This window comes from Peromyscus maniculatus, chromosome 14, assembly GCF_049852395.1.
Source record: "Peromyscus maniculatus bairdii isolate BWxNUB_F1_BW_parent chromosome 14, HU_Pman_BW_mat_3.1, whole genome shotgun sequence".
Lineage (NCBI taxonomy): Eukaryota > Metazoa > Chordata > Mammalia > Rodentia > Cricetidae > Peromyscus > Peromyscus maniculatus.
In genome coordinates, this window is record NC_134865.1 from 39,380,052 (window position 1) to 39,405,048 (window position 24,997).

A 24,997-nucleotide genomic window follows, 5' to 3' on the forward strand; every position below is an offset into this window, starting at 1 on the left:
TCATGGGTTGGATTTCTGTACTAGTTTCAGTATTGGCTATGAAGCAGACAAGTGGAGACAGAGGTCCACAAATTCCCATTCCTCAAAACATCACTGCCATAGAAGAGAAAAGAAACAATTGAGAATGAATTCAGTGAGCCTGTTAAGATGTTAAGGTTAGCCATGGACTTGGAGAGTCATGTCTGCTCTCTGATTTTCTTAGCAAGAATGTAGGGAGTGCCATTGCCTGGAAAACAACCACAATATGAATTCGAATCTTTTTCCCAATTCCACTTTTCCTGGGAAGGAAAAAGGAAGGAAAAGCTCTTATCCTGAGAGTCACAGAGGTGTGTGTGTGTGTGTGTGTGTGTGTGTGTGTGTGTGTGTGTGTGTGTGTGTGTTCTAAAACTGCATGTGTGTGTGTGCCCCCATCCTAAAACTGCACAAGTTCTGTGTGTGTGTGTCCCCATCCTAAAACTGCACGAGTTCTATTAGGTGATCATGACTCAAACTTAACACTGGAAAGTGTTATTTCTCTTGTTTTTAGGTAAGGTCACTATTTAAATAACTTCATTCTGCTTTTCTGAACTTTGATTAAAGTCTAATAGTCAAGCCTTTCTGGGCAGTCTCAGGTAAGGATGAAAGCATACTTTGACAATAAGTGTTTAGAAGCCAGTCTAAAACCAGAGGACCAGCTTCCCCATTCACAGAGTAGTTTGGTGTTTAATTGAGGGCACTGAGCTGTGGGTGGTGCTGCTGTTTTAATTTCCAAGTATCACATGAGTAAGTGCATGTTTGCCACAAGAACAAGGCCAGTGAGCAACTCAAGGGTGCTGAATCTCACTCTCCAGCAAAAATCTCAACAACTCCTCCTGCCCTGTGAGTTACAAACAAAACATGCCTTTTCCTAACGGCTTCTCCCCCAGTGAAACAGGAAGCAATGACTATCTGCTCACATCTCTGTACTCTTCCCTTCTTGCTTTGTCATTTTATAGCCCCCCCCCCCCCGTTATCTCCTATGGTTTTCATTCCAGGAAGGGAAGTAAGGAATTGCTTTTAAAGCCCTTATATAATACTTTTATATTAGCATTAGGAGGACTGTGTCTGTATCTAGATAGGTTAGAGCCTTAAAAACTGAAGTGATAATAAAAATCTGGTCAAAACAGTCCTATGACAAAGTTCTGCTGACAGATTCTCATAGCAGTGTTGCCACAGCACTCAAGAAGGATCCACAGCAAGCATGCTTCAGAAAACCAACAAACGTAGTAAAATAGCACACACCTGTACAGCTTAATTGTTTAAAATAGAGATATATTAGCATGACCTGTATAAATTAGCGTCAAAACGGTGGTGTGAATACACCATAAAACATTGTGCATGAAGATAATGACTTGGATAGGAATCTGTCAATGCTACAAAAATAACATATAAACAAAATAATTTTCTACCTTTGATAAGTCTACAAGGCAGAAAATTAGGAATATGTACATAATTTCATAGTGGATATGTGAAAAATATACCATGCTAGAACAATCTCGTTCCAAAGTTTGAAACATAATTCTGTCAAATAAAAATATTCATACAATGTATGAATGTAGCAATAACTTTCTAGGTATAAAGTTGTTAATATGACAGATGAGAATCCTTCTGAATTGTATCTTGATTAGAATTTCGTTTCAACTGGCACCTGGAAGAAAACAAAGTTTTTGTTTTAAATGATTTGTTAAGTTCCCTTTTCAGCAATTCTTTCTTAGGATCTGGAACTTAACAGTTACTAGTATTTTTTAAATCTTTTTGAATAGTTTATTTATTTTTTGTATATGTGTGTTTTGCCTGAACATATGTACATGAATTATGTGCATGCCTGATGCCTGCAGAAGCCAGAAGAGAACTTTGGATCCTCTGGGACCTGAGTTACAGATGGTTGTGAGCTGCCATGTCAGTGTTGGGAATCGAACCCCGTTCCTCTACAAGAGCTGCCAGTGTTCTTACTGAGCCATCTCTTCAGCTTAAAAAAAAAAATCTTTAATGGCCTTCCGTTGATGCTGGATTAGTATGGATCCGTGCATTGACATGTTTACTTTGTGTAGGTTTCAACGATCTATTTGTAGCTTAAGCGTTAACAATACAATATGTTACAACTATATATGTCCTTATATTTGTTCTGAGTCATCCAAACTCCAAGGAGCCTTGGATACCAGTCAGGCATCTTGTTTTGTTTTTAAATTCTTTTTACATTTATTTATATTTATTTATTTATTTATTTATTTATTTGATGAGGAGAGAGGCATGCCGTAGTGTGCCTGTGGAGGTCAGAGGACAAGTTGAAAGAGTCATCCTGTGGGTTCTGAGAATTGAACTTAGGCCAGCAGGCTTGACAGCAAGTGCTGTTACACACAGAGCTCTCCCTCTGCCTCACATTCTGATTGTACCCCACAGCTGGTGGACTATCCACAACTGTTGTTTTATTCTCCTCTAAGCAAACCAAGGAGCTGGTGTTAAACTTTTATTTTTTTCAGTGTGGGAAGCCAAGGAATATATCATGGTGCTGGCTCCATTCTGATTTAAGTATGATTCTTAGACTTTGTCCCTTAGTACTTAGTGACAGTTCTGAAGCCAAACTGGATGTGTATGTGTCTGAATCCATGCTAGGGGGCAGGGTCATGCTTGCTCTGTTCTTTCAGGTCTCTCTAACTAACACCCTTCCACTTCACCTTTGCTATTTGCTATCACTCCTTGGTCCAGGGTTATCTGACCCTAAACCTTGATTTGTGTCTAATCTGCATTCTCGTTTGCTGTTCTTAGGAAACACCACTGACCACCTCCTGTACTTGATGACCATCATTAGAGTCTTCTTTAGAGAACTCAGTCAGTCTTTACCTGAAGTACAGAAGTGGTGTACTACAGCAAGGCTGCACACAGTACTTGTCATCACTTCTTAGGGTAAGTTTTGTTGCTGCCATTCAGTGTGTAACTTCACACAAATTAAATTCTCTGAGTCTGTTTACTAATACTCTCATCTGAAATAGAAGATATCTTCTTTGTATGTTGTTCTAAAGATTTAAAATAATGTAATAACCTACCATGTCCTGGGCCTACAATAGAAATCACTTTCTCTTTACTACAGACATTGCCTTAAAGGACTGAATATATTAGAAATGAATGTTCTAGAATGAATTGGAACTATCCAGTTAAATAATGGGCAACTCATTCTAGTAAGAAAGGAAAGGAACTTAGCTTTCATGTTGAACTAACCACTGTCCTAGGGACTTCCATGTATCTGTATGTCTGAGGGTGCCTACTATTTCCAAGCTCTGATGGACAAAGGGAGCAATGGCTCTCCTGTCTTACAGGTTATCAGAAGGTTAGACTAAGACCAGGTTTAAGAATTCTATTTCAGCTTTGGAAACTGAAAGAGATGTGCTCAAGGTAACACTAACTTGTCATTTTCCTCTTCCTTCTTTCCTTTCTTTTTTTCTTTTCCTCCCTCCCTCTCTTTCTTCTCATCTGAGTGTATGTTTCATCAGACGTCCACATGAAGTAGGCAGCATTGCTTCAGTTTCCAAGAATGAGGTACAGAGGCTCGAGTAGGTACTGGATTTTCTACAGATGATGGAAGAAACCCTAATACTTAAAATTGTGTGTGTGTGTGTGTACGCGCGCGTATGCAAAACATTGTGTGCATGTGAGGTCTGGTCAATAAAAGTTGGTTGTTTCCTTCCATCATGAGGAGCTTTGGGTTGTCAGGTTTGGCCAAACCCCTTGACCTGATGAGCTTTATCACAGGCCCATCTAAACATATATATATATATATATATATATATATATATATATGTGTATATATGTGTGCATATGTGTCTATGTATTTGCTGTGAAGTTTGGATGAAGATAAATCTGTTGAAGAATCATACCTGACATTCTCGATTACGTAATCCTCCATTTGTATTTATGGTAAAGTCAAATTTCATTTCTTTTTCCTGAGAAAAAGAGTGGAAATAGGGGTCAGGGATCAATATTGGAATTTGGAGGAAACACTTGAGTATAGGTGATTGGCTACAACTGTGAATCTTATCAAATCACCTGTACCTGGCTGGAATTAAACTTTGAAGTGCTGTAGTCCTTCTTCATCAAAATATGCAAAACAGCATCATGGATTGTTAAGAAAAAGATTGAGTCTGTAACTTCGTCATCAAAAAATTCACACCGAGCAAGTTTGTCAATGAAATCATCTGAAGGAAAAGAAGACACCATATTGCTTAGAAAGAGACTTGTTTCCCCATGAAACTGCTAATTTAAAAATTCATTTAAAAGTGTGCATTCCTTGCAGGTGTCTTTACGTATTTCAGTACAAAAACTATAACATTCAGTAGTGTGCTGTCAAAGTGTGTTTAGCTTCTCCGGATATACCCACACTGTTAAATAATGTCTAAACATTAATCATTAAAACATTTTTGATTACCAAAAAAAAGTGTGCATTCCATTGACCCACAGCAGTGTAACTTGTGTATCTTTCACAAATTCAATGCCATTGTGTGGAAGGGATGAGAAAATAGTTCAGCGAGAAAACCTCAAGGGGTTTCTGGAAAAAATGATTGTACTCTTATTTAGGCAGGGGCTTACTGAATTAGCTTTCTTACTTAATGATTGCAATAAGTGTGACTATTATTAAAAAACTGCATTCTTTCTAATTAGAAAACCTGTGTGTGATGTGCTGAGTTTTGACTGTCAGATTGGTTATCTACCAGTGACTGAACTGTAGCCCATTTTCTCAGGTTGCTGGGCTTTATGAAACATCTTCCTTAGCTTCTCGCATTACTTTTCCCATTTTCTTTGAGAAATCCCACACTGGTAGGAACTAGCCCACATTTGTTTGCACAGATCACTCAAGCAAATATGAACTTACATCTATTATGTGCAAAGATCTATCTAAGCAATAAAAAGGTAAATTAGACTTGATCCTCACCCACAAAGAACATTTATACATAACTGTACTACTGACAGGAAAAGTGAAAGAGCGGGGGCAAGGAATAGTTCAGTTTTCCCCCTTTTTTATTTTCTTAATTTTAATACAACAAGTAGCGCACAGTGGATCCTCACATTGTTTTGGTAAATTAATAAAAGTATGGGATGTGTACTATGAAATTTCTGACAGCAGGTGAAGACTGTTTCCTCCAGGTGAGCATCGTGGAAAACTGTACAGAGCCACAGCATGTCACAGTGCTTAGGATTTAGAGAGAGGTAGAGAAAAAGAAAGAAAATGGATAAATGATGGTGTGGACATTCATAGGAGGCTTTCAACAGACAGGGACCCAGAAAGAGCAAGGAGAATGGGAGGAAGGTGATGTCAGACTGAAAAGAATATCAGGTGGTATAGGCAGATGGTACAAACAATGGTAGAGAGGGAATAAAGTCCCCCAGTAAATTAACAGGTTACTTGGATCAATGGAGTATTTTCAATTATAATCAACTCTTGAAACTAGAATATGTCTTTAGTTTATGGAGGTGGGAGCCAGGAAGGTGTCAGTTCCTGTGAACTGTTTTTCACCTCTCCCTAAAATGCTATTTGCTGAGGTGCTGTCAAGATTGACTCCCATACTTCACTCATATGTCACATTCCTGGCTTTATTTGATTATGATATGGATTTCCCATGAAATTGAGCTCCATGTCCTCACCCAAAACAGTGTCTGACATGTGGTAGGTACTCAGTGAGTCTTCATCAGATTAAATGCCATTTCCTAAGAACTAGGCAAGAGACAGGGACTATGAAGGTAAACAAGACCAGTACTGCCTCTAGAGGAGACAAGTGGGGACCCTGACAGGACCGTAGAACAACATGGTGTATGTGAACCATGCAGTGCTCTGCCTGACGAAGTTTTTGGTTACTGCTGGGAAAAGCATTGAAAGAATTGTTTAATCTGATTATTTAATGAGAGGATGGATAAACACAGTGGTTAGGTCTTCCTGATGGCTGACGTAAGAGTGGATAAGTGTTTGGAGTAAGGCTATGCAACCAGGGACAGACTAATTTAAGAAGAACTATCTCTAAGATCTGGTGGCACAGGGGCTGTCAAGAGAAGGGGAGAGAGAGGAATTAAAGGTGGTACTGGGGACCTACACAGGGAAGCAGGGTGCAGCATTACTACTATGAAGATTGGAAAGGGCAGAAAGAGAGAGAGGTCATATATACTAAACATGCGTGTCAGTTGGCTGGGAGACATCCAGCCAATCTATACATGGGTCTCAGCTATGATTTGGGCTGAAGATACAGTTTAGGGATCCATTAACACATGAATACATTTGACATGAGTATGGAGGAGATTGGCTGGGAAGAGTTCATGAAATCACAGGGGTAGGTTTTAAGATTGTATTGTGGGGAAAGCCGAATGCTAGGCCTGAGAGAGTAGCTATACAGGAAACTGTGTTGCTATGAGAAAGGAGGGAGACATTAAAAGAATGGGCTTAGAAGCCAAGTAGGGAGAGTTTTAAGGCCTCAAAACATGTCTTTAGTCTTGATAAATTGGTCATCACCCTTGGATACCTTTGGTAATAATGGCCTTACCAGCAAAGGCAAGCCAAAGCCAGGTTGTTATGGCTGAAGAATGTAAGGGAGAGAGGAGACAGCAATATTTCCAGCAAGTTCAGAGTGAAAAGTAGTTCACACACTCACTCATTTGCTATACCTATGAAATTAGGACCCAAATCATAAAATTCATTTAATCACACATTAACAGCAAATATAAGCTGTGATTTCCATGGGGATTTTTATTGGCTCAACTGGAAATTCAGTTTCCTTGTGATCACATGACATAACTGTTCTTTAGATGGCCTGTCTAGATTATCTGGGAGCCTGATGTGACTGTCTGAACATTAAATATAGTTAGAAGACCCTGGGCTGGGTCTATCATATGAGGCTCTGGTTCCATCTCCAGCACTCACAGAAAAGGAAATATTGCTACACCTTTAACCAGGCACAATGATACATGCTGTAATACCAGAACTTGGGAGAATGAGGCCGACATAGCAAGATATTGTCTTAAAATAATAAACAAGCTCTCTGCTCTCTCTCTGCTCTGCTCCCCCCCACCATCTTTCTCTCTTTCCAGGTCTGGCCCTCCTCTTTCCCCTCCCCCTTTTCCCTCCTAATAAAGCTCTGAAAACTAAAACTAAAACTAATAATAATAATAAACAAACAAACAAATACATAAATAAATGAACTTACCATCTGTTCCCACAATATATACATCTACCTTGATCCTAATAAATTCTTGCAAAATCTGTTAAAACAGAAGGTATATCTACTTTAGGGAAGAGTTTCCACTTGTCACAAATACAAACTGTTATAGTACCTTACAAGTGATTATTTTCAGAACGATTTATGTTTTGGAAATAGACAATAAGGACACAGTAAAGTTAAAAACAAGCCTGCACAATAAAACTAAACAAAATCCTGAAGAGAAAAGCCCTCCTCAGTAAGACATTAAACATTTTTAAGAAAAAGATAAGAAAATGTTCTGTCTCAAACTCACAAGATTGTCTTTGATTCAATTTCAACATAGGATGTTTTGTGGAAATGACTAGAACTTTCCCATTTTCTTCTCCCCCACTTTGGCTTTTCAAGACAGGGTTTCTCTGTGTAGCCCTGGCTGTGCTGGAACTCACTTGGTAGACTAGGATGGCCTTGAACTCACAAAGATTCTCCTTCCTCTGCCTTCTGAGTGTTGGGACTAAAGGCGTGCCCCACCCAGACCAGCTAGAACTTTCTGCTCCTGTAAAAACAGCACACAAATCAGTCCATGTGTTGTTCATTGTTCCCGTGCATAGCAGCTGGATGTGTCTAGTATCAAGGAGCAAAGATCAGGGTCCTGGTGTCCTGGCAAAAAACGGATGCCAGTGGTGATGTGAGAGGACAAAGTATAAGACAGGTAGCTTTCATTGCTGATCAGGTTAGGGCATGAATACCATCACCATCATAAAAAAAAAAAATACTTCTAGAACTTCTCCAGGCACCATCTGAGAACTGGGGATTAAAAAAACACTATCCAGAATCTTTGCTGTTTGTGTTGTACTGCTAGTATTAGGGGAAAAAAAAAGTGAAGCCTGTCTCAACGCCTTTAATCCCTGCACTCAGGAAGCAGAGGCAGGCAGATCTCTGTAAATTCGATGCCAGTCTGATCTACAGAGTAAGTTCCAGGACAGCCAGGGCTACACAGAGAACCACATCTGTGATCTCAGTACTCAGAAAGCAGAGGCAGGAAGCTCATGAGTTCAAGGTCAGCTTAGACTATACAAATTCAGGACACCCTGTGCTTCATGAGACCATCAAAAAACAAAACAAATCAAAAAACAAACAAAACTAAATGACAAAAACAACAAAAGGAAAAAATTAAGTTAGAAAACTAAATTGGTTTTGTTTTTTAATTTTGTGTTCAGTTCACCCATACTCAATGGAACTCAGCTCAGCCCACTTCAACAGATACCAGTGAAAACCTAAGAGAATCAGAAAGCAGTATAGAATTTATTTATTCCCCGGGTGTTCTTTCAGTTCTGTTGGATATTAATTGTAGAAATGCTGAGAATAAAATGCAAAGGAAGCAAGCCACACTACTTGTTTTATACCTTTTTTTTTTTTGAGACAGGGTTTCTCTGCGTAGCTTTGTGCCTTTCCTGGAACTCACTTGGTAGTCCAGGCTGGCCTTGAACTCACAGAGATCCGCCCGGTTCTGCCTCCTGAGTGCTGGGATTAAAGGCGTGGGCCAAAGATGGCTCAGTGGTTCAGAGCTCTTGCAGAGGACCTGAGTTCAATTCCTAGCAACCCTGTGGTAAGTTCCAGGGAACCTGATGCTCTCTTCTGGCCTATGTAGACATAGTTGCATGTAAAACATGCATACATACAAAATATAAGAGTGTTACACCTATTTTTAAATCACATGTGATTTTTATTCTTTCATATGTCTACTTAGTATAACTTAATATGATACACACTTTTAAATTGCCAAGTGAAATTTCATCTGTTGGGAAAAGATGAGGATAAAAACAAATATGCCCACTGTTCTATCCTATCCTAGACTTTTCAGAGTCTCCTTTGTTTTCAGAATAATATAAATACAATGCCCATAAGGGTCTGAGAACACCCATGATGCCCAGGTTTGAAAAAAAATTGAGTGTAGTTGCCTACCCGAAGCTTCTGCAAACACTCTAAGTATGGATTTGGCCGCCTTCCAAATTATGTGTGGTTCCATCCAATAATCTCCACTGCTATCTGCTTCTCACAATCTTAACGAAGGCTAAAATTCTAATAAAGTGTGTATTACCGAGGCTGGGGAGATAGCTCAGTTGGTAAAGTGTTTGCCAGGCATGAAGACCTGAGTTGGACCCCCAGAACCCACACAAAAAGTCATGCTGGGTGGTGGCGTGGGTCTCTAGTTCCGGTCCTGGGGCAGACATGTGTGTTTGGGGAGCTGTGTGACGCAGAGACAGGTGGCTCTCCAGAGCTCGTAGGCCCTAATCCATGAGCTCTGGCGCACGTGTGTGTGTGTGTGTGTGTGTGTGTGTGTGTGTGTATGCGCCTATGGTGTGCTTGTGCCTATGGTGTGTGTGTGTGTGCATATATGTGCATTCATGTGTGTGATGTGTGTGTAAAGTTGTTTTTTTTTTATAAAGATGATTTTTGCCATCAAGAAAACACAAATCACCTTTTTGAGACCCCTCATTGAGGAGACATCGAGGAAGGACACAGCTGAAAAGTCGAGGATGAGACTGTGCAGGCTGACTGCAGGGACGGTGATGTTGAGGGGGAGATGGGCATTCCAGTCAATCTCAAAGGGCAGGTCTGCGGTATTGATGGGCTGATCCAGCTCTTCTATCTGGTTATTGTCCAACTCTTCATCGGAGTCTTTGAAGCCATCAGAGGTGCAGATGAACCCTTTCTGCAGGAGAGGGGTGGTAACAGATGGAGTGACTCTGATTGAAAATGTGTGTATGTCATGGATAAGCAGGAGTGCCTGGAGCTTGAATTCAACTTGGGTCAGCAACAGGATGCATAGATGCTTCGTACCTTTTGCTTTTGATACTCTTTGCAGGACAGAAAAAAAAAATTTAAAGGAGATCCTCAAAGATGCTATCAAAAAGTGACATTAAGGCTGGCAAGATGGCTCAGAGGTAAGTGAGCTTGCCACAAGGCCTGAGGACCTGAATTCAATCTCTGGGGCTCACATGGTGGAAAGAAGGAGAGAACCAACTCCCAAAAGTTATACTTTGACTTCCACATGTATGTACACACACACACACACACACACACACACACACACACACACACACACACACACACACACACACATTTATATAATAAATATCACACTAATGAACACACAGAATGTGTTTATCTAGCATTTCATTTAAAGTAATGGAACCAAGACTTTGAATTATGCTTTACTAAAAGCATTTGCGCTTTACCCGAAATACATGGAAGTGTGGTCAGAAACTTACAGGTGTCACTTGTATCAGTCCTTGTTTCTGCAGTTTTCGAATTTTCTTCAAAGCTTTATTGCGCTTGCGTAGAATTCGAAGTGGGTTAAAGCCGACCTGTAAACCCAGTTACTGTGTTACAGGGGAGCTGAGCATCCTGCTACTTACAGAACAGGATGATGATAACTAGCTAGGAGGTGCTGAGGGCTCGGGACATAGGAGTAACTGAGATAAAATGTTTTAAAACAAAATTGAGATAACAGTTTTAAAAACAATACTAGCAACAATATTGAATCAGGGCTATGGTTTGCTTAGTCTGTATGCAATTATCAAATTTCAAAAACATTCATACAGTCCAGAATTTACCCACAAATGATTAATAAATATTTTTAAATTGTATTTGAATCTGTTTGTGTGTGGACCAACCAGACTCCTAGGGAACTTGGTTTTCCTAATTTTCTTTTTGTCAGGTATAGGTGGCACCCCAAAAGACTAAAACTTGTGTGATTATATTTTTAAAGATGTATTCCAGTACAATTTTATAGTTCTAATATTCAATTTGGGGCTATTTAAATCAATCAGTATAATTAGGCACAACGTAAGTCAGAAGGTATGTTTTAAGAATGAATACCAAACGTTTGTTTGTTTGTTTGGTTTGTTTTGTCTTTTGAGACACGGTCTCATTATGTGACCATGTCTACTCTGGAACTCACTCTTGACTAGGCTGGTCCTGAACTCACTGAGATCTGCCTGAGTGCTTGGATTAAAGGCAAGCTTTTGTCACTTGATCTTAAAAGACTGATCCTTGGCTTCTTTACCAGAATGCTAAGTACTGATTGTCAGTTATCCATGTACAGCCACTATCCTGAATCTCCTTGGTGATGCAGTCAAATGTTCAATGTTTCACTGTTGTTTCTGGGTTGGTACCCAAAGACAATGTATTAAAAACCCGCTCCCTAGTGCCATGAGTGATGATTTTACTTCACAGCAAATCTAAAAACAAGGACTCTACCTTGAGCCTCATAGGAAGAGGCTTATTTCCCAACGTATTAATGGATCCCTTTAAGATAGTTTTACCTACTCTAGGACATGCAGACTAAACATTGACACAGCTCAGCTTCAACATACAGGAAGTCAATGACCTTCTTGCTAAAGAGGAAACATTTCACTCCCAGATAGTAAGAATTTTTTGAACCTTACAGCATCAATAAGTTTCTGCTTAAAGAAACCAATGTTTGCAAAGTAAATTGGAGATGGACATCTGAAAATTTTCACTCCTTCTGGCTCATACACCTACAAGACAGAGAAGTAAGATGGTTAGATGAGTTTCACTGCCTCATTTGACAATATTTTAGCACATCAAAGACAACAATGGGTCTTTCTTACATCAGCATAATTTTTTTTATTCTTGTAGATGTTGCTCCTTCCAACATTAGCCAGTGTGCTGCATTTTGGACTGTAGGAAAAAAAAAACACCCCCAGTAAATCATTCTTGCCTATGTTAAGCCCAACACCGATGTTTTTCTAGCTTATTAATATAGGCTTACTTTTCAGATTTGAAAGGTGGGGCAGTCTTCATCTTATTAGAGACCCTGGAGTGCAAATCTTTGTGTCCCAGGCCTTTGTAAACAGTGACTCTCTACTACATCACAATCTACAAGCAACCCCATAAGACCATGGCAGTTTAATGTTAAGTATGTTAATCAATGTTGTTTGGTGAGGTAGAGACCTATGTACTCAACTGTACAAATAAGGATAACTTGTACAAAAAGAATGACTTGCCCATGTGACCATTCAGTTTGTCTCTATAGTTGAATGGAGCTCAGATACAGAATCCAATTTGATAAGAATACAAGGTATGAAAGAGGGAGAGAGCAACAGGCTGAGTTTTCATGCTGGTATGTTCCACTGCTCAAGGAATAAGTTGAGTAGCAGCTTCTGTTTTAGAACCCCTCAATCCCCATTTCTCATGCAATTACACCATGTATTCCAGATAGGCTGAGTGACTACATGGTGGTGATATTACCTGACAAAGACTTAAAAACCACAAAGACACTTGAGCCAGATGGCCTTAAGGATCAAGAATTACAAAGTTTTGTAGAATTTTGGCCTGGGGGTCTTTGAGAAGTTCACACATCCAGCACTCTCAGCTGAAGAGGAAAAGGGAGCCCCCCCTCCTGCAACTGTCTAAGAACTCAGTCTTCTAGGTAACTCACTTTCCTGCTTAACAAGTCTAAGGCAACAACACTAAACCTGCTTAGGACAGCATTTTGTCCTGTTCACAGGTGAGCAACACAGACTCAGGTGTTTGCTAGTTCTTTGAACCTGTTTCAAAGCAGAAAGAAGGCCAGCAGCAGGTGTCCTCCTTTGACTGGAGTTTAGTTCTGGACCATTCTACTGTCCTTCAAGGCTTCATGTGGGTGACTTGAGGAAGGTTATATTGGCCAGTCTTATAAAAATATTTTTTTTAGATTTACTTATTTTTATGTATATGTATGAATGTTTCACTTGCATAAATGTTTATGTACTACATGCATGCCTGCCCTTCAAGGAGGTCAGAAGGTGGCATTGGTTCCTCTGGAACTGGACTTGTTGTGGTGCCAGGAATTGAACAAGTGCTCTTAACCATTGAGCCATCCCTCTACCTCATGGTCAGTCTTGATAGGTATACATGCTTATCAAACACACTACTTTTCTCTTAGGCACTGACAATTGTTTTTGCTCTTCTAATAGGGCAGGTCAAAGCCTGTGAGATTGTGCAGAGCTCAGGGAACACTTACAATTGGGTCCTGAACACAATAGTTAGGAGCTGAAATGCCACACTTGCTGCCAGGCCTAATCCGAGCCCCAGGACAATGGCAAAGATGAAGGTCATGATCCAAATTAACTGTAAGAAGAGAGAACAATACATGCACTTGAGTTTAAGGAAGTGCAGTGTTGTAGGTCCAGAGCTAAAGAAGGCGTGAATGTCTAGGACCAAAGGAAGTGGTTGGAGGTTGTTATCTTGGTCCAGAGAACAAAGTGCCTAGGAAGACACGTCTCAAGAGGTCATTTCATTTCTGCTGGCTCATAGCTAGGCCACAGAAACTCAAGCTAATAAATAGAAAAGCTTTACAGATGGTGTGCCTATTTCTATCCCATCCCAGAACAAACTTAATAAAGAGGAGTGAGTTGCCATGGCAAAAATTCTACACAGTTCACTCTTACAACTCAGCAGATTAGGGTTGATATACAGCAATGGCAGAACACCAGCCTAGCATGTGCTAGGCCTTTGGTTCGATCCCCAGCACTGCAAGGAAAACAAACAAACAAACCCAGCAGACTGACTGGGACAGCCTGTACTAATCTTAGGTTTGTCCTATTAATTTGATTAATGGCTGTTATCTTCACAAAAAACTTGAGCATGCTAAAAGTAGATTAACGTCACACACAATGATCGATTAGGAACATGAGCTAACTGAATACAGCTTATTACTTTATGCTCTTGTAGTACCATAGGGTATGTCAACAAGATTTTTTATACTCAGACTTTGACCCTGATTAAATTATAAAGTCTGTTTTTCAGGCAAGTTGAGAGCAAGTAGGAGCTTCCCCAGAAGAATGGGTGTTTCCAGAAGGAATGTTCAGAATTTACACCCTCTGCTGGTTCTCTGGAAACTAACACATCAGTTAACAAAGAACAGAAACAACATGTACCCTAAAATTCAGAGCACTTCTGTGGTGTTCAGCATATCCCACAAGAACTTTAATGACATATCGAAGGAAAGCCCTACACTAGTGTTTTAGGAAGCACTTTATACTTTCAAGAACTCATCCATTTATTTAATCATTTATTTTTAGATTTTTTGGGTGTGTGTATACACACATGTGTGTGCACATTCATGTGTGCCTGTCTGTCTGACTGCCCATGGATACCTGAAGAGCCTAATCCCCTAAAACTAAGTTACAGGTGGTTGTGAGTCACCCAACATGGGTGCTGAGAACTAGACTCAGAACTCAAAACTCAGTGTTCTTAATTACTGAGACATCCATTTCTTCAGCTTTACTTACTATTTTTGAAATAGGAGCTCATTATTAAGCTCAGGCTGGCCTCAAACTCATGCTGTTCCTGCCTCAGTCTCCGGAGTGCTAAAGTTATAGGCATCATCTCAGCATATAATGCCACCATCACTTTAAGTTAAAAGTCCCAGACAACGATCAGAAGAGCATTCACTTTCAAGATAGGAAATAAACTAAGGTTATTGCAAACTGATAAGTTGAAGCAAAATTCCACAGCATTTATAATATATACATTTTGCATCAGCATTAAACTACTATTCTGATTTTTCATTTTCTCAAATACCGTTGTATCTACTTACACAATCATATTTATCCTTTTTCCACAATCTGCCTATTTCGGCAAACTGCATCAGCATTCCTTTTAAGTTTCCAAGAGCTAAAGCTGCCAGGACAGACTGTGAAAGACATAAACAACAGATGACTTTTAAGTTAATCAAACAAACCATATAGAGGCAAAGGTGAAGGCCACAGATAAGTGCCGTAGCAGGCCTCAAAGTATATCAAAGGACACACCCTTGTGTGCGATGCCCAATGGACCAGGGTTGGGACTCTGACTTGTTTCCTTACATGAGGTTGTCCCATCCCAATGACAAGACTGAGCAGATCTTTGTGACTGTGCCATAGATGAGCTGATGGCACTTACAGTAGTCTATATCTTGCGATCTAGAGAGAGGTAGATCTTAAGACCTACATGTGAACCCTTGAATTAGTTGTTCCCAAGCTAAGCTGGTTGAACCTGTCCACTTAAACAAAGACATAGGGGTTGCCTTTGGTGATGACAACTGCCAAGCTGTGTTATAAAAGGAAGCTAATGATCAAAGAATAGTTAACAAAGGCCTGAGGCAGGCTCTGAGACCACCCAGACATAGCTGCTCTGTTCCTAGAGCATACTATGATAAATAGGAAGAGTTTAATAATTAGTCATTGAATGAGTGGATACACCAATGAATTTATATTTCCCAATCTAGGAGTGGCAACCCACAACACAGCCTCTTAAAAAGACCCAACACTGACACAGTTGAGTGTTGGATTCACTAAGAGGGTCACTAAGAGGGTCTCAGCCTGCCACATACTACTCATCATTTCTGGCGTTTCACATATTGTAATTAGTCTTGTGAGAGCTATTCCAGTTTCAGGGAGATCCGATGCCCTCTTCTGTCCCCCACAGGTGTTTCATGCACGTGGTACACATACATACATGCAGGCAAAACTACCTATCCACATAAAATGGAGATAAAAGTTTTTTTTAAATGTGTGTACAAATGAACACCATCTAAAAAAATAAGAAAATAGAATAAAATTGGTAATATACTTAACAGTATTTTTCTAGTGTCAGTGTCCTGGTTTTCTTATTGTACTACAGATATGAGTTGTCATCTCCATGGTGGCTGGTGAACTGTACACAGGGATATACTGTACAAGAGGCCTCCTTGTTTTGTAGTAGTTTAGAAAATACTCAAATGTCTGGCTAGAGGCACTGTACTTTTCATTAAGAATTTTCCCCAGAATTGTGTTTTGGGAAAACAATTTGAAATAATTTACAGTGAAACACATATGCAGCAAAATACTTTGTCAGGAATACACTCAGAGCACAGAGAAACCATAGGCTAGATGGGGCATGATTTTAGAATCTTTGGACACTTGGGAAGCTTTCAATACATATTTAGCATAGCTATTGCTATTGGCTGTTCTGACTTTGTAGGATAAAAAGAAGCAGAGTCATGACTCAGGAAACACGAAGATGCTCCAGACATGATTGTACAGAGTTTACCCCTGGGTTCTCTATAGAGGTTGCTTTGATAATATTCTAGACAAGGTCCTTGAGTACAAGTTATTTAAAAGAGAGGGTTTTAAATAGTGATTGTTTCTTCAGTGTCTCCACATAGATGTGGGTAAGTAGAACCCACATTTACACATGGAAGAAGCCCATGGGGCCTCTTCTCGATACAGAGGAGAGGGTGTGAATTTGTTTTTATTGAGCTATACATTTTTAAAAAGTTTCTTTACTGGTGATGTCTTGACCTCTTTCATGACATTTGTTTTGAAGCTAAGGATTTTGGTGTGTAGAAGACATGGTTTTGGCAAATAGTGCTCCATACTGCTTGGAGACAGATTCAGCCAATACAGTTTTTACAGATGGAGGTGAATATACATTCCAGCTATGAATCAACATGGAAGAAGGACCCAGATAGCAAACAATAGATATTGGTGGGCTGAATCATCTCTCTTTTTTTTTAATCTCATATTTCCTTTGCAGTCAGAAGTATAGTGGAATGTTTGGATAATAATATTAATGACTTTTGTTAATGGTCTTAGTGACCTGGGTTAACTATTCCATGTGTGTTACATCATTATTGTCACAGCTACTCTGTGTAGCAGGTACTATTTCATCCCTATTTTACATGTGGGGCTCTTGAGGTTCAGAGAGGTTAAGGTATTGACCTCAAATCATACAGTTAGTAAGTGGCAGAGCTAAGATTAGAAGATGGTCACAGGACTCCTGACCTACTTATGTACGCCTTTGAAATCCTACTAATACCCCAGAGAGCAATGCACTTATATTAACCATGATCTGCCTTCGTAGAGGCTCTGTGGTTTCCAGGACACTGGGGCTATTTACGAATATTAAATGAAACCCAAACAGTTACAGACAGGGAGCTCAAGGTTAAGAGGTGAGTTCTGTGTCTGGCTGTTTACTCCCATCCTACAAGCTGACGGTGTTAGTTTTGGAGTCAAACCAAACTCCTTGGAGCTGCAGGGCATGTTCCCAAGAACAGGTGTGGAGCTGGTAGCACCACTCTCTACATTAGATAGAGGGCTTGATGACCTAACCCTTTAAGAAAATCTTCACTTCAGTCAGGTTGAAACTGCAAGGCCAGAGTGCCTCCCTGCTTAAACATTAATTATGTTCTGCTCTATGCACTCACAGAGAGTAGAGTAGATAAAGCAGCTTGGGCATCTGCATTCCTGACATTCATAAAAGGCTGCCAGGAGAAAGGAAAGGTTGGTCCATACAGTGTAGACTAAGGAGAATTTGAGAGTTTGTCATGAACTCATTTTCCCTAGCATAGTTTGTGTTTTTGGAATTTGAGAGTTAGATATGATGCCTCAAGGAGAGAGATATTACAAAAAGAGAAGAGAGTTACCTTTTGTAGCGGCTGCAGAAGAAATCCAATGGCAACAATGACAATCAGCACAATGACAGCCGAGAGAAGCCCTGCGACCTGTGAAGATGAAACAGTTCTCACGACAGCTGCTGCTTTCCACCAGGCTTGCGTTTCCCAGTCCTCAGTGCTATGCTGGCCTTGTGGTAGGGATGCTAAGATACCTGTGTTTTGCCTCCTGTGCTCTCCTGAACTCCTGATCTGGAAAGGGCTGTGCTCCCTGCAAATCCTTTGAATGCTCCAGTGAATATGTTGCTTATTCCCAAGGCGATCAACTCCTGCAGAAGGCAAGGGAAGAAGCTTTTCCTAAAATGTCCTCTTTCAGAAGAATATTAGGTGCATGAAATATGTACCTAATTAGACCCAGTTAGGCTTACCTGATTGCCGTCAATTGGATAATCGTATTTGAGAGAATAGACGCTGGCAACGGAAAAGGCCACTGCAAAGCCAACAATTGCGATTCCAAAGCTGTCTCCTATGGTGTCTTGAAAAACTTCTACACTGGGTGTAATAGGGGGCTGAAATCTGAAATTGAAAACAAGCAAAACTATATGGAACCGACTTGTTCAGAAATGCAAAAGATTATTGGGTAAATGAATGGGTGAAGCAATCTGTGATGAATTGCGTCTTTTTTAAGAAATATGGTCCAAAGAACTTGGTCCCATTGAAAAATTTGGAATTTCCCTTTTGTTATTGTGAAGTAATGATGCTTGGATTGATAAAAGTTATAGATCTAGCCTGACAATAATCGTAAGATGGATATAATCTTGCCAGTGCACTCAAAATATCATGTGTACTCATATTCCCCTTCAGGCAAATGTCTTAGATTCCACTTGTTACCATTATGGCTTTCAGAGCATTAATCTCAGTGCCCTCAATAGTTATCCATGGCTGAAGGCTCTTTGAGCAAATACAATTCTGGGACAAGGAAAATAAAAATCTTCTTCCCATTAGTAACAGTAGCTTTTCATTGAAAAACCTGAGAGGTGGGCCTTGGGCTTTGCCCTGTGCGCTGGAGAACCGCTAGGGCCCACCACACCCGGAGGAGAGCAAGTTTCAGTTCAAGGTGGTAAGTGTTTCAGAGACAAGTGTGCCTCACAGGGGAAGGTCTATGTTCATGCTCACAAACTCGAGAAGTTGTATTACAAAAGCTGTGTATCTCAAACAACATCAAGGTACTAAAATGCTCAGCTCCCATCAGCATCTACTTCAGACCTGAGGCTTGTTGGAAGTGCAGAACTGGATCCAGCCAACTGTGTCTGAATTATTGTTTTATCTTTTATGTCTTTGATAATAAATACTGGGCTGTAGTCTTGACAAAGCATTATTATTCCATGCAAGTTAAAAAGGTGGATTGGAATTCAGTTTTTTAAAACAAACCTGATAGCAGAGATACAATTAAAGATTTCCTTTTATATGAAAATAACTAAGAACCCATCATTGTAAGTTTGCTTTTGTCTTGACTTCTGAGCATTAAATGTGGTATGATGGAGTTTCCTGGCCAAAGACTCCATTCCTTGGCTCTACTTTCCCTGAGCCTGGATCTTCATTTGTCAAATGAGACAATAATGTTGTTCTCTTGTCTTCATAGTTATGAGGGAAGGCCAACTAAAATAGTGATTGTGAGCACTGCACACCATGAAATACAAGATGACTCCTGACTATGCCTGTAAGATGCCTCTGGAATGTTTCTTTACCCTTTTAAGCCACTTCCCTTGGATCATGTTATTTGTACACATTTAATGTGACCCACAAAAATAATTTCTAAAGTAGCCTATCTATTAGTAGCAAGCTAGCAAGAATTAATAATCATTACATAGTCTATTTGCAGTCAACAGAAATTTAAAATGCTCACTTGGTCATTTAGAAAAAAAATTGGATCTTGTATTTCATTTAGGTGCTAAACCAATAAGTAGTAATGTTTGGACTTGAAATAGAAATGGTGCACTTAACATGCCACATGCATAAACCCATTTAACACTTCTAGAATCTTTGCTATTTTTATCACCCTTTCATAACCAAGTGCGTGAAGGTAACAGTTTAGTGAATTTGCCCAAGGATAGGAGGTATATCTGAAGTTAACTTCAGGAGATTTGGAGCTGGAGCACTGAGCACATATCCGTGGTCACACCGCCTCTCTAGAGAATTAATGGTTAATAAACATGAGCTATGTGCCTCCCTGCCCCACACACCTGGTGGGATAAGTGCATGTATATTTAATATATTTACTAAATAAGGATTATCACTCAATGATCTTGTTTACCATTTATTTTCAAAACATTCTACTTCTGACAAGCTCCCCTTTGATTATTGTATTTGTTTATTTTCTGATGGGGTTTATGTCTCTAAGAAATTTAAGTGAAGTGCAATCACTTGAAAATTGCAGAGTGGGAAGAAACCCAGAGACAAGTGTTCCCAGCTTCATTTCTCACAACTTCTTAAAACTAAAAAAATAACAATAAAAATAAAGATTTTTAATTAAGTAGAACATATGAAGATATGTCAATAAATAAATATATATATAAGTATATTTGTATAAATATATGTTGCTTTAAAAACCACACATATACCTGCTTTTAAAAGAATTCAGCTAAGCCAGGCAGTGGTGACTCATACCTTTAACTCCAGCAGTTGGATCTCAGTGAGTTTGAGGCCAGCCTGGTCTACAGAATGAATTCCAGGACAGCCAGGGCTACACAGAGAAACCCTATCCTGAAATATCAAACCAAACCAAACCAAACCAAACCAAAAAATTCAACTATATTAAGACAGATGTAGATATAGTGGCGCCACACACACACACACACACACACACACACACACACACACACACACACACACAATTTCTGTAAATATCAAATACTTGTTAAGCCTAGAGAAAGTAAAATCATCTATTTATTTAAACTGGAGAACAGTTTTCCTTGGAGAGTAAGTTGAAAGCAACCAATACTATCTATGGTTAGAGATCAGAGAGAGAAAACGACATAAACCCATGCTCCCTCTCAGGCCGCTAATTGTACGGGACTGTACTCTCAGATCTTGTACTCCCAGCTTCCCATCCTCTTGCTGAGCTATCCCTCTGGCTTTGCTCTGAGTGTGATCACGAAGAAGGGCAGAGTGTGCTGCCTGTATTACTCAGCTGCTGTGCCTTTTGTGTGTCTCTTGGAAGTTTGGAACTTGGCTCAGGTGACCTCAAACAAAGCAGTGCATGTTGTTTACAGTCATTATGGACCAGGAAACCTGGTTTCAGTTGATGCCTCTTTATAAGGCGAAGAGATTCGTTTTTTTAACTTTTCCTAATTTTCATTTTTATTTTATAAGTTTGTGTGTGTGTGTGTGTGTGTGTGTGTGTGTGTGTGAGAGAGAGAGAGAGAGAGAGAGAGAGAGAGAGAGAGAGAGAGAGAGAGAGAGAGAGAGAGAGAGAGAGAGAGAGAGAGAGAGAGAGATCTGGATACATTAGAGGAAGTCACATACCCTGGAAGTAGAATCATGATAGGTGGTTTGGGGCTGCCATGTGGGTCCTGGGAACTGAACTCAGATTCTCTGCAAGAGCAGTAAGTGATCTTAACTGCTGAGCATTGCTCTAGCCCCAGTTTTCACTGTTTTGAGTCCGTGACTGCCTGGTTTGTTAGTTTTTGCACAAGGAGACTCTTTCTAAGTGTTGTGAACCCTGATGGTTTTCTTTTTTCTTTTTTTTTTTTTTTGACTGCTTGCTCAAGAGAGAGGATGCCAGGACTTCTCAAGGGGGTTGTATGATTCTTGTAACTATTGTTGCTTTCTTCACTGAGTTCTGGAAGATGCCAGCATTGAAGATACACTTACCCTAAACTCATATTCCCAACCACAGCCACACCAAACTTGTCTTCAAAGTTACAGCCGTAGGATACACCTGTTGCAATCACAGTCTGCAAAGTTCCAAATTGTCCAAATTAGAATATGAGGAGCAACTAAAAGTCATACTTTGAAAACACCACCATTGGCCCAAATCCAAACCTGCTTGCTGCCAAGCCTGGCTATCTTATCTGATGACTGAGATCCACTCAGTAGAACTCCTGCAAGTTTGTCTCTGACCTCCTCATACACCCGACACTAAATAAATGATAAATGTGAAAAAGGTAACAAAACAAAACAAAAAAACAAAACAAAAACCTTTAGCCTAGGCCTAGATACCTTTTAAGGGGCCTCAAGGCAATTCTAGTTTGCATGGACATTACAGCTCATGCTTGAAGGGCCTTTTTATAGCCTGGCTATGGAGGTGTTGCTGTTTCCGCCTTGGACAGAATAAACCCAGATAACTGGAAGGAACTGGTAAATTCTGATGAATAGAAATCCATACTAAATGTTAAAGCCAGAAATGGGAGACAGTGCCTGCCTTGTGGCAACGTGGTGTGTACAGATGGCTTTCTCTCTTTAAAACTAGATTATAAATGAAATTCTCCCAATGACAGTCAATACCATGATGAGTTCGATGGGGATAGGCACTGGAAGCTTGCTTCTGTAGCGTTGATTGATTTCTTTAACGGCAAATACAACCACTAGAATAATCACAGATGTCACGAGGTCTGCAATGTTAGTCTTCTGAATCTGTGTGAAGACTGACTCCAGGACCTACCATAAAAAACGCAGATGAACCGAAGTCCTGTATGAATTTGTAATTCAAACACATTTCTCTCCAAACATCAAAACAGATATTAAGACAAAAAATTGGCACATAGTTGCAGCCTTTCTGTGTCCAGCTGCTGTCAACCATGAGCCCTCAAATGGTGGGGGCTGTCATAGAGATACACTGAGGGTGAATTAGCACAGAAGAAAACATTGCTTTGGGATTTGTCTAAAAATATCTTTAGCTAGTATCAAACTGTGTTGGATATTTTTCATGGTTTTACAATGGATCTCCTCCACCTCCAGGTCTCAGCGGCTTTTTGTTTGTTTTTTCTGTTTGCAGTGCTGGACTGATTAGGTTGAACCCAAATCTAAGGTCTCACAACACCAGGCAACAGTATTGCCTTTTATTTCATAGAATTTTCTACTGTTCTGTCCAGGGAGTCATTTCTAGTTTCTGGCATTTTTGTTAGTTTTTTAAGTACATTCTTTCACAATACAGACCTTCTCTGGGTCACATGGAAAATGCCTGTACTATGCAGAATATACTTCTTGAAGGAAGTTGGGTTGTATTTCCATAAGCCCAAGACAGCTCAAGTAGACCCAAGCTGGATTTCATGCACACCCCAATTCTGGAATACTTCTATGTGGGAGTGAGAGTTTTCAGAGCAGGTGCTGTCTCAGAATCCCAAAGACTATCCTTCAAGAAGGACTGAAGATGCTACCTGCTGATCAACTGATATGCCTCTGATTTGTACTGCGCTGCTTCACTAGGCCCAAACAAAATGGAGTCATTCATACTGAATGCTACACAACCAAGCTGACATTTTAAAGGAGCAGACTGATTCCAAACACAATAGTTTTTCACCTCAACAAAAGGGGCACCCCGTCTAACAGCCTAATAGGGTAGTTGTTTGTCTCTGCTTTAATCATAGTGGGATGGAGTTTGGGAAGAGAGAGTAGCTGGAAGTGACCTGTCATGAACCATCAGGTTTCTGTGTATTTGATCCCCACTGTATCAAGCTAACTGCTCTGCTATTTCTCAATGGGGGTTGTGGCTAAATAGGACCATTTTTGAGGTGTCAGTGTCCAAAGTTCTGGTTAATGTCTCAAAATTTAAAAGTTGATTAAAAGGGAGAAAATTAAGTATGTCCAAAAGCTGTTTCCATATACATTTTAAATTTTTTTCCACACGCAGTAACTTAACTTGATGCTTAACTGTACTGGATTGCAGGCACAAACTTCATATATACCTTTCTCTCTCTCTCTCTCTCTCTCTCTCTCTCTCTCTCTCTCTCTCTCTCTCTCTCTCTGTGTGTGTGTGAGAGAGAGAGAGAGAGAGAGAGAGAGACAGAGACAGAGACAGAGACAGAGAAAGAGCCAACTGGCCTTGAACTTACAGGTATCTACCTGCCTCTGCCTCCCGAGTGCTGAAATTAAAGACCATCATGCCTAGCTACTTTGGTATTGTTTAAATGACAAGAATACTTACTTTGAAAATAGAGAATGGGTCGCTGTATGCTGGGACCTTCAGCTGCAGCATGAATTTCAGTTGAGAAACCAAAACATGAATGGCAGCAGCTGTAGTGAAGCCACTGATTAGGGACTCAGATAGGTATATCACCACAAACCCTATCTGCAGAACCCCCAAAAGCAACTGGAAAGAGAAGGACAAAAGTCTTTGTTAGTATAGGTTAGGAGTGCACATCAGCAAACCAAAGACTTACCCCAAAGTGCTTCAAAACATGAAGTTCAGCCCATGGAACCATTCCTTGAAGAAGCCAATGCTTCTGCCTCTTGGCACATCTACCATTCAGGATTGTTCTGGGCCTTCTCTTCCATCCCTCAGGTTGAACATTATATGATGTTCAGATAGTACATAAGTCCCATGCCTCCAGAAGTATCAGACCCATGAAGAACCTCCTTTCTTGCTTCCTCATTTTTAGGTGCAGTATCTTTAGAAGATGCACCATAAACCTTGTATAGCAAAATCTTACCCCCATTAGTCCTCATAAATTTGTTGTTGAGACATGTATGGTTAGTGCAGCAAGTTACTCAACTTGCTTAGGAAACATGTGACTAGGGCTGGTGAGATGGTTCAGAGGGTTAAAGTTCTTGCTGCCAAGCCAAATGACCTGGGTTCAATCTCTGGGGCCCTCATGGTGGAAGGAGATAACCAACTCCCAAAAGTTGTCCTATGAACCTAGCCCCCACATAAATACATAAATGTAGAAAATAAATAGATCACTGCATACTGCATGTTAGAAGTGTGAGGTTTTAGCCAGGGAGCAAAGTGCTTACTGTCTCCAAAGCATCATTGTTTACAGTGAATGCATCAAGTGGACTCTGCTTCCCTCAGATCCTTGACTGTCTTCTACACTCATGTCTTCAAAATACAGACAGAACTTCAGGTACACAAAATTCAATTTGGGTTCCACTCTTTCACATTCAGAAGTGTGTGAGAAACAAACGACCACAAGGCTTGTCAATGGGATACACACTTGTGTCCTTATACAATCAACTTTTCCTTTCTTTTAGAAATGGTTTTAAGCAAAGATGTCACTGGAATCTTAAGTAACATCTTGAGAAGCCCATGGCATTTTCACTCTTCATGATGGTGCTGGCCCTGGAGATTGGGAAGGAAGGTGCAGTCTCACTATAATCTTTTTCATGTTATTTCCCAAGTTTTTTATATGGATAGTTTAAAAAGTAGAGCACCAATTTCCTC

At 40.0% G+C, this 24,997-nt stretch overlaps 1 protein-coding gene across 11 annotated transcripts in view; it reads right to left on the reverse strand.

The window, feature by feature from the left end:
- Positions 1-1,273: 1,273 nt before the first annotated feature.
- The window catches only part of Slc26a3 (solute carrier family 26 member 3), a 62,288-nt gene continuing 38,564 nt past the window's right edge, over positions 1,274-24,997 (reverse strand). For 10 of the 11 annotated variants that reach the window (XM_076550819.1, XM_076550812.1, XM_076550813.1 and 7 more), the window contains 16 exons: positions 23,762-23,926; positions 22,123-22,275; positions 21,490-21,572; positions 18,045-18,192; positions 17,832-17,945; positions 17,650-17,727; positions 14,803-14,898; positions 13,225-13,331; positions 11,831-11,900; positions 11,645-11,737; positions 10,466-10,561; positions 9,673-9,906; positions 7,200-7,254; positions 4,060-4,208; positions 3,891-3,956; positions 1,274-1,666 (listed from right to left, as the gene is read on the reverse strand). In XM_076550819.1, coding sequence (XP_076406934.1) covers positions 1,643-1,666; positions 3,891-3,956; positions 4,060-4,208; positions 7,200-7,254; positions 9,673-9,906; positions 10,466-10,561; positions 11,645-11,737; positions 11,831-11,900; positions 13,225-13,331; positions 14,803-14,898; positions 17,650-17,727; positions 17,832-17,945; positions 18,045-18,192; positions 21,490-21,572; positions 22,123-22,275; positions 23,762-23,926 — 1,731 coding nt within the window. In that variant the 3' untranslated portion in view covers positions 1,274-1,642. The remainder of the gene's footprint in view (positions 1,667-3,890; positions 3,957-4,059; positions 4,209-7,199; positions 7,255-9,672; positions 9,907-10,465; positions 10,562-11,644; positions 11,738-11,830; positions 11,901-13,224; positions 13,332-14,802; positions 14,899-17,649; positions 17,728-17,831; positions 17,946-18,044; positions 18,193-21,489; positions 21,573-22,122; positions 22,276-23,761; positions 23,927-24,997) is intronic. The other variant, XM_006989518.4, reaches the window with a different exon arrangement.